General features: G+C 46.5%; 1 protein-coding gene across 4 annotated transcripts in view; it reads left to right on the top strand.

The window, feature by feature from the left end:
* Nucleotides 1-14,167, top strand: part of nbeal1 (neurobeachin-like 1) — a 48,874-nt gene that overhangs the window by 25,453 nt on the left and 9,254 nt on the right. For all 4 annotated transcript variants that reach the window (XM_052052178.1, XM_052052171.1, XM_052052163.1 and 1 more), the window contains 15 exons: nucleotides 2,432-3,037; nucleotides 3,120-3,295; nucleotides 3,410-3,698; nucleotides 3,788-4,096; nucleotides 4,177-4,326; nucleotides 4,412-4,569; nucleotides 5,019-5,143; nucleotides 5,271-5,397; nucleotides 5,765-5,913; nucleotides 10,970-11,103; nucleotides 11,190-11,291; nucleotides 11,442-11,537; nucleotides 11,615-11,739; nucleotides 13,783-13,923; nucleotides 14,031-14,161. In XM_052052178.1, the coding sequence (XP_051908138.1) occupies nucleotides 2,432-3,037; nucleotides 3,120-3,295; nucleotides 3,410-3,698; nucleotides 3,788-4,096; nucleotides 4,177-4,326; nucleotides 4,412-4,569; nucleotides 5,019-5,143; nucleotides 5,271-5,397; nucleotides 5,765-5,913; nucleotides 10,970-11,103; nucleotides 11,190-11,291; nucleotides 11,442-11,537; nucleotides 11,615-11,739; nucleotides 13,783-13,923; nucleotides 14,031-14,161 (2,818 nt within the window). The remainder of the gene's footprint in view (nucleotides 1-2,431; nucleotides 3,038-3,119; nucleotides 3,296-3,409; nucleotides 3,699-3,787; nucleotides 4,097-4,176; nucleotides 4,327-4,411; nucleotides 4,570-5,018; nucleotides 5,144-5,270; nucleotides 5,398-5,764; nucleotides 5,914-10,969; nucleotides 11,104-11,189; nucleotides 11,292-11,441; nucleotides 11,538-11,614; nucleotides 11,740-13,782; nucleotides 13,924-14,030; nucleotides 14,162-14,167) is intronic.

Below are 14,167 nucleotides of genomic sequence, written 5' to 3'. Positions count from 1 at the left end.
AACAAGACCCCAAGATACTTGAACTCCTCCACTTGGGGTAAGATCTCCTCCCCGATCCGGAGGGGGCACTCCACCCTTTTCCGACTGAGGACCATGGTTTCAGATTTGGAGGTGCTGGTTTTCATCCCAACCGCTTCACACTCGGCTGCGAAACGCTCCAGTGAGAGTTGGAGAGCCCCGTTTGAAGGAGCCAACAGCACCACATCATCTGCAAAAAGCAGGGATGTAATACTGAGGCCCCCAAAACGGACCCCCTCAACGCTTCGGCTGCGCCTAGAAATTCTGTCCATAAAGGTTATGAACAGAATCGGCGACAAAGGGCAGCCTTGGCGGAGTCCTACCCCCACTGGAAACGATTCCGACTTACTGCCGGCAATGCGAACCAAACTCTGACATCGGTGGTATAGTGACCGAACAGCCCGTATCAGGGGGTTCGGTACCCCATACCCACGAAGCACCCCCCACAGAACTCCCCGAGGGACACGGTCAAACGCCTTCTCCAAGTCCACAAAACACATGTAGACTGGTTGGGCGAATTCCCACATACCCTCAAGGACCCTGCTAAGGGTGTAGAGCTGGTCCACTGTTCCACGGCCGGGACGAAAACCACACTGCTCCTCCTCAATCTGAGGCTCAACTTCCTGACGGACCCTCCTCTCCAGCACCCCTGAATAGACCTTACCAGGGAGGCTGAGGAGTGTGATCCCTCTGTAGTTGGAACACACCCTCCGGTCCCCCTTTTTAAAAAGAGGGACTACCAACCCGGTCTGCCAATCCAGAGGCACTCTCCCTGTTGACCACGCGATGTTGCAGAGGCGTGTCAACCAGGACAGCCCCACAACATCCAGAGCCTTGAGGAACTCCGGGCGGATCTCATCCACCCCTGGGGCCTTGCCACCGAGGAGCTTTTTAACAACATCGGTGACTTCAACCACAGAGATAGGAGAGCCCACCTCAGAGTCCCCAGGCTCTGCTTCCTCCAAGGAAGGCGTGTTGGTGGAGTTGAGGAGGTCTTCGAAGTACTCTGCCCACCGGTTCACAACGTCCCGAGTCGAAGTCAGCAGCGCCCCATCCCCACTGTACACAGTGTTAGTGGTGCACTGCTTCCCCCTCCTGAGACGTCGGATGGTGGACCAGAATTTCCTCGAAGCCGTCCGGAAGTCGGCTTCCATGGCCTCACCGAACTCTTCCCACGCTCGGGTTTTTGCCTCGGCGACCACCGAAGCCGCGGTCCGCTTGGCCAGTCGATACCCGTCAGCTGCCTCTGGGGTCCCACAGGCCATAAAGGCTCGATAGGACTCCTTCTTCAGCTTGACGGCATCCCTTACTGCTGGTGTCCACCAGCGAGTACGGGGATTGCCGCCACGACAGGCACCAACCACCTTACGGCCACAACTCAGATTGGCCGCCTCAACAATAGAGGCACGGAACATGGTCCACTCGGGCTCAATGTCCCCCGCCTCTCCCGGAAGATGGGAAAAGCTCTGTCGGAGGTGGGAGTTGAAACTCCTTCTGACAGGGGATTCCGCCAGACGCTCCCAACAAACCCTCACTATACCTTTGGGTCTGCCAGGACGGACCGGCATCTTCCCCCACCATCGGAGCCTACTCACCACCAGGTGGTGATCAGTTGACAGCTCCGCCCCTCTCTTCACACGAGTGTACAGAACAAGCGGCCGCAAATCCGATGATACAACTACAAAGTCGATCATCGAACTGCGGCCTAGGGTGTCCTGGTGCCAAGTGCACATATGGACACCCTTATGTTTGAACAAGGTGTTCGTTATGGACAATCCGTGACGAGCACAGAAGTCCAATAACAAAACACCACTCGGGTTTTGATCGGGGGGGCCGTTCCTCCCAATCACGCCCCTCCAGGTATCACTGTCATTTCCCACGTGAGCATTGAAGTCCCCCAGCAGAACAATGGAGTCCCCAGCAGGAGTACTCTCCAGCACACCCTCCAAGGACTCCAAAAAGGGTGGGTATGCTGAGCTGCTGTTTGGTGCATATGCACAAACAACAGTCAGGACCCGTCCGCCCACCCGAAGGCGGAGGGAGGCAACCCTCTTGTCTACCGGTGTGAACCCCAATGTACAGGCACTGAGCCGGGGGGCAATGAGTATGCCCACACCTGCTCTGCGCCTCTCACCGTGAGCAACTCCAGAGTGGAAGAGAGTCCAACCCCTCTCGAGAGAACTGGTACCAGAACCCAGGCTGTGTGTGGAGGCAAGTCCGACTATATCCAGTCGGAAATTGTACTAAGGCCTGATCCACATAAAGATAGATTCATCTTAACCAACTTTTTACATGTCAGATACTCACACGTGTGACCCCAAAAAAATCTCCCCAAATCACTCTCAAATCTGAAACATCTGAAAAATCTCACCTCATGTTCCACAGGCATTTTAATATCCCTCTTCATGTTTAGGTGTACCAACTCCTACAGTCCCAACAAGATGCTGCTTGCCAGATTTCGAGGCAGCAGTGTTGGCAGGATACCCTTGCAAGACTGTACATGCGAGGTGAAGGCTCATTGCCATCGCGAAGTGCAGACACAGTCAGCACCTGCAGCCTGGACTTGAACCAACCCAGTGGAGCCAATAGTAACCGCCTGGAACTGCCGCTACACCGAAAAACAAGGGCAAGCAGTGCTGGCCGCTTGGATCGCACAGAGAATGACTGGCAAAGCATGGGCGACACTCGTTCAGTAGACAGCATGGAGAACAGTGATGTCATCTCACTACTGGACACTCCATCATCTTCCGCTTCGGCTGAGCCACAACCACAACTCAAGCCTTGGCTCGTGGGAAAATCTGGTGGCTTGACGCTTGACCTGTCTCACCTTCAGACCTACGAGGGCTTAGAGAGTGGCAGCCAGACACCTGGCAGTATGCCGAGCACACCCTCTCCACTAGAAGCACCAAAGCCCTTTCGAGGCAACTCTGGAAGTATCGATCACACAGCCCCATTAACTGAAGACACCTTCCTCTTCAATGACAACGTCTCCCTGGGAGACTCCTTTAATAATACTGAGGTGAATTAAAGTTTACATTGTCTTGAAGAACTGAAAACTATTCCTATTTATGTATTTTACTTTATTTGTCATGATCTTGTAGCGGGCTGAAGAAGAATTGTGCAGTATGTTGCTGGAGATTCTGCTGTGTGTGATGTGGCGTGGAGTCGAAGGTTCTGACGACTCCGCGTGGCTGGAGCGTGGCCAGGTTTTTTCAGCACTCACCAAATTGGGAACAGCCAATGAGCTGCTACTTCCTGTTGACCAAATCAAACTCAGGTTTGTCCTCTTCCAGAGTGATGACATTACTGCAATTGCTACAGGAGCAGGTTTAATGTTTCCACATACAGCTTACCTAAATGTTTACGCTCCCTCTGTGCCCCCTCTTTCTAGTCTCATGGAACGTATGCTGGAATTGGCCGTGATTGACAACCGTGAGGCATCTGCTGCCACATTGCCTCAACACACTGAGAACGCGGTCCGTCTACTTCACGTGGTACAAGATTTCTTGCAAGCAGAGGGCCTGGTCAACCCGGCACTGTGGACAGAGAAGGTGCTGGAGGAGACTGTGACACTGATGGACTGTCTCATGGTGTGGTATTCTGCTGGCACCCAGTGGTTCGAGCTTTCCCAAGTTGGACTGAGATTGTTGCTCGGCTTCATGGCGCAAGAGGACCCCGAGGTGAAACATTGTCCTTATTTTGTTTTTGTCAATAATTGCAAAAAACAACCTCTGTCATAACAACAAGTGTTGTTTTTCTCACATCACAGGTGTGTGCAGTAGCCACTGCTAAACTGAATTTTATTCTACAAATGAAGGAAGTGTCCAGCCAGGATGAGGCGTGCTACTTGCTGGGCAAGGTTGAGTGCATCCTGCGGCGCTCTGTCCAGGAGAAGACAGAGGAAACATACTCATTCCTGGTTCCTCTGTTGCGAACACTCCTCTCCAAAGTTCACCGTCTCCTCTATATGGAGCTGCATTTGCCCCAACTGCCTGATACCAATGGCAGCCCATCTTTTTTTGAGGATTTTCAAGTATACTGCAACTCACCCGAATGGCGTGTCTATCTGGACAAATATGTATGAGTCTGAAATGTACTGTGATATGTTTGAGATGATGAGATGACAGCATTAGTGATGTTTCTCCAATTTATTTTTAGATCATTCCATACATGAAGCAGTATGAACTTGAGACCTTCAGTCAGGGCCATGAGAATATGGCACTTTACTGGAAGGAGTGCTATGAGGCCTTCATGGTCAGCCTGCATAGGAGAGAGCGAGATAGGGGGGAGAGCAAGATGTGCTTCCAGGTTAATTAGAACCCTTCAGTTGGATTCAAACGAAACCCAGAAATTGCCCTGTACTAACATGTCACCCATTCCCTTTTTACTTCAGGAACAATTTGTTGAGCCATTCTCTCGCCAAAGTCGTCACGAGAACCTTAGGTACAACAGCATGTTGAAGCAACAACATAGCCAGAACAGTGCCTCTCTCAGGCAGTGGAAGGCTGCTCGGCGGGGCCTTGTGTGTGAGAGGGGGCCCTGGGCTGAAAGGTAATGATAGTAGTTTGTATTTCTTTTTTTTTTTGTGTGTATGGCCAACCACAATCTTGAGTCTGACGGCAACCATAAAAACAGTCTTCTTTTTGTGGCCCTCTCAACACTAATTTGTAAAATAGCTCAAGAAAAACCAAAGCACACCTTCACAACTAATCCTTTGATATTTGCTCAACTGAAGTCTCTAGGCTTACAGCTCACTTGAATGATATCATGCATGACTGTTCAAACACATCTCTTGAAAATATTGGGCTAACTCAATTTTACAACTTCAGAAGTTCAACTGTATAAGCACTTTTGTACCTCCAAGGTGCTCAAAGAACATAATTGATGATGATGATGATGATGATGATATGGCAGATGTGACCACTGAAGGAAAGTTGAATGGTCATTCACACTTAAAATGTAGCATCTTGTTGAAGAAAACTTTCACCTTGATGTAACAGGCAGCCAAAGAAGATGCACTGGAAGCTGTCCAGCGCAGAGAACTTTTCCCGCATGAGACTGAAGTTGATCCGGAATTTCAACTTTGACCTTTATAGGGAGGCCAGTGCTCTGCGAGACAACCTTGGTATAACCCCCATCCCCCCGATTTAATTGTGTGTGTGTGTGTGTGTGTGTGTGTGTGTGTATATATATAATATATATATATTTATTTACATTTTTATTAATATCTTAACTTCCTGGACTTTACTCAGGTGTTCATCAGCAGTTCGTCAACCCGGAATCTCTGCTGCTGGAGGCTGTGAAGCAGGTGAAAGTCACCAACCTGGATGATGACAAATTGGAGCTGCCAGAGGATGACCCGGCAACAGCAAATATCCAGTAAGGAATTTACCCAAACAATCACTGATAGTGTAGTGGTACATTCCCCTCACTTGTGTCTGGCCTGTGTGGTATCGATTCCCACTCATTAACGATGAGTGTGTGAATGGATGTTCGTCTCTATATGTGCCCTGACTGGCAGCCAGATCAGGGTATAGTCTGCCTTTCGCTCGAAGTAAGCTGGGATAGGCTCTATTACCCCCCGCAACACTGTAGAAGATGAGCGGTGTTGAAAATGGATGGAAGGATGGATCATTTACCCAAGCAATTGTCTCACAATTGACATCGCTGAAGAATAGTTGATCGTCATAAGCCTCTGCAATATTCCGAAAGTTATTTTACTGGTTCCATCATGTTTTCCATCTAGGATTGAAGCAGAGGAAGCAGGTCAAAAGGAGAAGCTGATTCTGTCGGAAGACTGTCAGTTGGTGACGGTGGTTGATGTGGTACCTGGCCGTCTGGAACTCACTACCCAGCACATCTATTTCTATGACAGCAGCCAAGAGAAAGACGAAGGTGCGTCTCTTTGTGTTGTTGTTACAATTTTAGCTCGTAAAACTCTAAATCAACCTCTAAAAAAGGCTGAACAATCCTTATTTGAATTGACACCAAATTGTTCAAATGCCTATAATATTTAATTCCTATAAATGCATAATCCATAGAGAGGTTTAGGATCATGAAAAAAATGGCCATTAAAATTCCCATAAAGTTATTACAAAAATAAATCCTAAATACACCCCTATATCCAAAGACACACCAAAAGCTTCTTCTCTCTCAAGTTTCATGTAGAATAGGTGTTTTTGCGTAACTTTGACAACATGCAAACCACAAATGAGCATTCGGAATATTGCAGAGGTAATCATTTAAAAAATAATTATTATTATAATAATCAAATATTATTTACTTGGATAGTAACTGTAGTAGAAACCACAATTCCATTGAAGCTGGGACTAGGGCTGTCAAAAACGTATCTTTTTGGAAATTGTGTGTGTGTGTGTGTGTGTGTGTGTGTGTGTGTGTGTGTGTGTGTGTGTGTGTGTGTGTGTGTGTGTGTGTGTGTGTGTGTGTGTGTGTGTGTGTGTGTGTGTGTGTGTGTGTGTGTGTGTGTGTGTGCGTGTGCGTGCGTATGTATATATATATATCATATATACTCAGTTGGTAAGGCATTGGTTTGGCGTACGGGAGACGGTGGTTCGAATCCCGCTTGGGGCAAAAATAAGCACATAACACCATCCAGTGTGAGTCCTTGGGCAAATGCCTACCTCATACAATGATGAGAGACAATAAAACGAATGACATGCCGGCTCAGACGTTGCCCGGCCAACCAAGGTCTGCGTCAGGTGCTGGGGAACCAGAGCACCTTGATGAAAAATGGGCTACTGGAACAAAGCGGAGATGGGCGAGATGCGATAACATGGCTCTGTTGGAATGCTACTACTCAAGCAACCCTAGTCAGAGGGGTTACATGCAGAGAATGTGGGCTGAATGGTTACTTCGAAACCCACAGTCACGGTTAATCACGAAACAACTCGTAGCTCAGTGTTCCAACATCCACAAACGGCAACTGTTGTCACAACTTGAGATTGATGAGGTCCAACGCAGGTTCCATGGTGAAGGGCCCCAGGCTGCCAGATCAGAGGAGGAGGTCATACCAGAGTTTGGGAGGCAAGCCCCAATGAATGCAGATGCCGAGATTGGGAGGCCAGCCCCAATGAATGAAATGCTGAGCGAGGCAGCAACTGACCTGAAAGCTAAGATCCTGGTGAGAATGAAAGCTGGGCAACCTAGAAACCGATTTAAATGGCTATGTGAAGTACCACCTGAAAGTCTCATGGAAAGTGTGAATGCAGCACTGAGGGTGATCACTACCGTAACGATCACGGAAACCAATGAGCAGATATACGCTTCAGCATCAGTGATCCTAGAGATGCTTGGCTATAAGAGCAACCATGGAAGTCATGAAATATGTTACCCACCATGGAAAAGACGGTTGGAGGCTAAGATCAAGGCAGCTCGGAAAGATGTGAATCAATTGACGGAGGCCCAGAGAGGTGTGATGAAAAGGCTGATACCCGAGAGGTACATCCAGATGACCATACCTGAAGCACTCGAAACTGCCAAACAAAGGCTCCAAGCCTTGTCCAGCCGCCTAAAGCGGTACACGAAAGAGAATGAGGCCAGACGAATAAACAGGCTGTTCGCAACACAACCTGCGAAAGTGTACGCTCAGTGCCAGGGTCCTAACAACAGAACTGACCCACCAAGACTGGAAACTGAAAGGTACTGGAAAGGCATATGGGAGAAGGAGGTTGCACATAACAGCAGTGTACAATGGCTGGTGACCCTGAGAGAGGAGCACAGCAACCTCCCTTAACAGAACCCAGTTACCATAACAGTGGCAGACATACAGGAAAGAGTCTCAGATATGAAGAACTGGACAGCACCAGGCCCGGACATGGTCCACACCTACTGGCTAAAGAAACTCATAGCACTCCATGAGCGCCTAGCAGCACAAATGAACCAGCTGCTGAGGGATGGGACTCACCCAGGATGGTTAACCGAAGGGTGAATGATCCTGATCGTGCAGTCCCATCCAATTGTCGGCCAATAACCTGTCTCCCCACAACATGGAAGCGCATGTCAGGCATCATTGCGGATAAGATAAGTGGACACTTGGATCAATACATGAGCGAAGCACAGAAGGGCATTGGAAGAGATACCAGAGGAGCCAAACATCAGCTACTGGCTGACAGAACAGTCGCACAAGACTGCAGGTCCCGACATACCAACCTGTGCACAGCCTGGATTTATTACAAGCAAGCCTATGACTCGATGCCACATACATGGATCACTGAATGCTTGGAGTTGTATCAGGTGCACAGGACCCTAAGTGCCTTCAATCGATGAGGATGTGGAAAACCACACTTGAAGCCAATGGCAAGCCACTTACCCAAGTGTCCATCAAATGTGGCATATACCAAGGTAATGCACTCTCCCCACTGCTGTTCTGCATAGGACTGAACTCCCTAAGCTAAGTAATCACCAAGACGGGCTATGGATACCGCCTCAGAAATGGAGCTACGATCAGTCACCTCCTCTACATGGATGACATATAGCTGTATGCTAAGAGCGAAAGGGACATAGACTCCCTGATCCACACAACCAGGATCTACAGCAGCGGCATCGGGATGTCATTCGGGCTTGAGAAATGTAGTCGGATGGTGACTAAGAAAGGTAAGGTCGTCCGCACTAAAGGGGTCTCACTCCCTGAAGGAACAATAGCAGACATTGAGGACAGCTACAAGTACCTCGGTATACCACAAGCCAATGGCAACCTCGAATTGTATCGAATTATATATCATTTTTATTTAGAGCTGTCAAACGATTAAAATATTTAATCTAATTAAAAATGCAACTGTCATAATTAACTCAAATGAACTAAAAAATTAATCGTGATTACTCACACATTTTTTATCGTTTCTGAATTTCCTTTTACATTTTTTGTACTATTTTTTTCCCCATTTTAATGCTCTCATCAACATGGAATCATGAATCAGTTTTGTGCCAAATGCAAATATTTACTGAAATAACAATTTCGATTTTCCATTTTACATGAACATTTTTCACTTGGTGCAGTTATTCACAAATAATCTCTCACACAATATTACTGTCCATCAATAACGGTGAAAAAATATTTTGTCACACAACAGCTGCTTTAACACCTATTTTATGAAATCAAAACAGAGCAATATAACATTATAAAGTGCACATCTAAGGTACTCTAGTACTCAGCCTATAGTGGATTTAAACCATGGTTGCATACTTCATTTTTCTCAAGTTTGCTTTCAACACAGCAGTCTGTTTCTGTATGTTTGTTGAAGAATAACGAGACACCGGACACCAGTGTTCATTATGTGCCGCTGTATTCGAAACTGCCGGCCGTACAAACAAGTACACGCACTTCCCCCGTGCTGTAGGGGCAAACCATTCTGAAAGGGGGGGGGGGGGGTTCACTCCCCCTAACACAGTCAGGCTATGTTGATTGTGTTGGTCCTTCTTGCGCGGAAGTCTCTCTACGGTTTTGTGTAGACCTCATTTCGAATGACTACACTTGGTTCGATGACAACACTGGAGACATTTTACTTTCGCTAGGTCGCTACCACTGTAGCGCACTGTCACTGTCAGACGAACACAGAGAAGCTCCACCCGCTCTATTTATATGGACACGGAACGCTGTAACCTTCCTTACTCTAATCTTCCTCGCTGCCCATCTTTAAAGCCCTCCTAAAAACCCACTTGTGTTCTTTGGCGTTCGACTCAGCATGATTTTACTGCTTGGTGCTTTCTGCCGCCTTTATTACCATTTCGTCTTACTGTTTATTGTGTATGTTAAACCGCTCCATGTACAGCACTTTGTATGCAGCGATGGCTGTTTGAAAGTGCTCTATAAATACTGTTGACTTGACTTGACTTCCAAACAAAATAGTTCCAAACAAGTAACTATTGCGTCAGTGGCATACAGCATAGACCTGTATGATACACAGAGAGAGAGAAGAACAGATAACTTTGGTCTTGTCAGTGGAGCAATATGGCAACTTTTTAAAAGTAAACTTTTCATTCATAAACTCTTTAAGTATCCGTTTTCGGTGTCTCGCACTGCCGTGGCTAGCAAAAGAGACATGGGCGTCGACTGCTGCAGCGCGCTTTTTGTTTTGTTTCTGGTGTATTTATAGAGTAACGTAACATCCGCTTGTGACGTGTGCCGCGTTAATCTCGCGAGAAACTGTTTAATCCCGTTATGGTTAGCACGTCGGCTTCACAGTGCAGAGGTACCGGGTTCGATTCCAGCTCCGGCCTCCCTGTATGGAGTTTGCATGTTCTCCCCGGGGCTGCGTGGGGTTTCTCCGGGTGCTCCGGTTTCCTCCCACATTCCAAAAACATGCGTGGCTGGCTGACTGAACACTCTAAATTGTCCCTAGGTGTGAGTGTGAGTGCGAATGGTTGTTCGTTTCTGTGTGCCCTGCGATTGGCTGGCAACCGATTCAGGGTGTCCCCCGCCTACTGCCCGAAGACAGCTGGGATAGGCTCCAGCACCCCCCGCGACCTTAGTGAGGATCAAGCGGCTCGGAAGATGAATGAATGAATGAATGAATGAATGAATGAATGAATGAATATATATATATATATATATATATATATATATATATATATATATATATATATATATATATATATATATATATATATATATTTAGTTATATATATATCCAACCATTGATTTTATGATCCATTTATCCTCACAACGGTCGCAGGGCATGATTTTGGAATGAGGGAGGAAACCAGAGGACCGGGCGAAAACCTAAGCAGGCATGGCGAGAACATGCAAACCCCACACAGAAAGCCAGAGCCCGAATTCGAACCGATTGGGTTGGGGGCGCAACTGTTAGTTTCAACATAAATATTTTAGCAAATCTTTTTGTATTCACATTTTATGTCCCTACTGTTTTAGGAATTAGGGTTTGAACATTATTTAACACCATTCATGATGAATTTGCTTCCTTGTTTACTGAAGGTGTGGGCCATGACTTTAAATGGCCCTTGAGTCAGATTCGTGAAGTCCATCTGCGGCGATATAATCTGCGACGCTCCGCTCTGGAGATCTTCCTTATTGACCAAACCAGCTACTTTCTCAACTTCAAGAAAGAGGTGATCTCTATTGTTCCTTAAACCTATGTGACTTTGACTTTTTGATAAGTAGCAATGCAGTAGCTTCGGTGGTTTCCAATTTACAGGCAAGAAATAAGGTGTATGACCGCATGTTGCTACTGCGATCCCTCAGTCTATATGGAACACGTTCTCCACAAGAGCTCCTTAAAGCCTCCGGATTAACGCAGGTCAGGAACTTTATTGTACAGTATACATTTTTCATTCGTGTTAGGATAATAAACATTACACTGTAATTCCAGGTTTAAAACTAGACAACTTCATCAAGCATACTGAAATAGTGAATATTTCATCTGCCTTTTGGGTCAAATTGTCCACAGAAATGGGTCAACCGAGAGATTTCCAACTTTGACTACCTGATGCAACTCAACACAATTGCTGGCAGAACATACAACGACCTGGCGCAGTATCCAGTGGTATGTTCACTGACTGAATATACGACCAGTGAAGGATCTGCTAAATGGTTTTACCACCCTTTTACCTTTGTTCATAGTTTCCCTGGGTTCTAGCAGACTACACCTCCAAGGATTTGGACCTTTCAGACCCCATGGTATTCAGGGATTTGTCAAAGCCGGTGGCAGTACAGAACAACGACAATGCTAAAGCTGTTCGAGAAAAGTATGTGTATTACGTACAGTGTATATTATCTATGGAGAGGGATCTACAATACATTATGCAGTTGCAAGAAAAAAATCTGAAATTACGTAGCTGTCTATGAAGTATGGTTGAGGGGTGGCCATCTTTGTTTGGGGCTGCTTTAATAAGATAAGATAAGATAAGATAAGATAAGATATCTTTTATTCGTCCCACACTGGGGAAATTTACAGCCTCCAGCAGCAAGAATGTATGTAGAAAGAAGAAAGGAGGAAGAGAAAAAAAAAACAACAAACATCTTTCAATTAAATACAATATCAACACAAATGGATAAATCGCAGTACTATTTACAATTTTTCTTCACATCATTTAATTATTATTATTATTATGATTGTTATTTTTTATTCATCAGCCTGACAGCAGTCGGTAGGAACGAGCGTCGGTATCTCTCCTTCTTGCAGCGCGGGTGTAACAGTCTCTGGCTGAAAGAGCTACCAAGTGCTGTCAGGGCGGGCTGGAGGGGGTGGGAGGGACTGGCCATCATAGCTTTTAGCTTAGTTAGCATCCTTCTGTTGCCCACCTCCTCCAGAGTGTCAAGGGAGCAACCCAGGACAGAACTGGCCTTCCTGACCAGTCGCTCCAGTCTCTTTCTGTCCCGGGCTGAGATGCTGCCCGACCAGCCATAATGGATGGCCGAGGCCACCACCGAGTTATAGAACGTCTTAAGGAGTGACCCCTGAACCCCAAAAGACCTCAGTTTCCTGAGTAGGAAGAGTCGGCTCTGTCCTTTCCTAATCAGGGTGTCCGTGTTTGTAGACCAGTCCAGTTTGTCGTTCAGAAGAACACTAAGGTACTTGTAGGAGGTCACCCTCTCTATGTCCATACCCTGGATGTTCATCGGTGCTGGTGAGGACTTATTCCTGCAGAAATCCACAACCAACTCCTTAGTTTTCCTCGGGTTGATCTGGAGGAGATTCTGCTGGCACCAGTCCACAAAGTCCTTTGTCAGTCCCCTGTACTCCCGATCGTCCCCTTCTGTAATGAGGCCAACAATCGCAGAGTCATCGGAGAACTTCTGAAGGTGGCAGTTTGGAGTGTCGTGTCTGAAGTCAGATGTGTAGAGGATGAACAGGAATGGAGCCAGAACAGTCCCCTGCGGCGCTCCAGTGCTGCAGAGAAGCCGGTCCGACTCACAGCTCTGCAATCTCACGTACTGCGGCCGATTTGTGAGGTAGTCTATGATCCATGCTGTGAGATGGTGGTCCACTCCGGCGTTCAGCAGTTTGCCTCCCAGCAAATTGGGCTGGATGGTGTTGAAGGCACTGGAGAAATCAAAGAACATGATTCTCACAGTGCTCCCAGCCTTCTCCAAGTGTGACAGCACTGAGTGGAGGAGGTTGATAATGGCGTCTTCCACGCCGATGCCAGGCTGATAGGCCTCAGTGCCTCAGTGCCTGGACGCATTGGTACCATTGAAGGGAAAAGGAATTCCCTCGATTGTCAACACATTTTGTTGGGGAATTTGAGACTGTTTGTCTGCCAATTGAAACATAACACAGTATGGTTGATGCGACCTGAAACCCCAAAGTTGATTCAAAAACAGAATACCTTCAAGAAAAGAAAATATGCATTCTTAAAATGCCCTAGCCAGAGTCCTGACCTCAACCAGAATGGCCTCTAGAGAGTGATGGACACCATGAATCCCAAGAATGTTGCAAAAGTGAAATAGTTTTGTGAAGTCTTGCGACCAAAGGAGTCTCGACTCGACTGGTTCATAATTAAATCCATTGGCTCACTTTTTTTTTTCATATTTCATATTTTTTTTCATATTGTGTTCAGTAAAACAAAATAAAAAAAGTGGAAACGTGTAATTTTGTGGTGTTGGATTAAGCAGACTGTGTATCTATTGATGTGAAAATACGATCACATTTTAGGACCATTTTAGACACAAGTATCGATAATTGCAGAGGGTTAACATACAGTAGTTTTTCTTGCAAATGTATATTGAAGCTCACTGAACCAGTGACGTAATTTGTTTGATTCTGAGCTTTTTTTCATGTCTGTCAGGTATGAAAGTTTTGAGGACCCAACAGGAACTGTCGACAAGTTTCATTATGGAACCCACTATTCGAGTGCAGCTGGTGTGATGCACTATCTGATCAGAGTTGAGCCCTTCACCTCCCTACACATCCAGCTGCAGAGTGGACGGTCAGTAGGTTCTCTCATTCTTCAGCATGGTACTAGGATCATAATATCCATCTTTTGTATGATATGTTGCTTCCAGTGTACATCATCTTGTTTCCAATTGTCTTCAGGTTTGACTGTGCCGACCGCCAGTTCCACTCCATTCCGGCAACCTGGCTGACTCTCATGGACAATCCCAATGACGTCAAGGAGCTCATACCTGAGTTCTTCTACTTCCCAGAGTTTCTTGAGAACCACAATGGTGAAG

Source organism: Hippocampus zosterae, chromosome 2 (assembly GCF_025434085.1).
Source record: "Hippocampus zosterae strain Florida chromosome 2, ASM2543408v3, whole genome shotgun sequence".
NCBI classification, from domain to species: domain Eukaryota; kingdom Metazoa; phylum Chordata; class Actinopteri; order Syngnathiformes; family Syngnathidae; genus Hippocampus; species Hippocampus zosterae.
The sequence above is the reverse complement of the archived record's forward strand: the minus strand, read 5'-3'. Positions and strand labels throughout refer to the sequence as shown.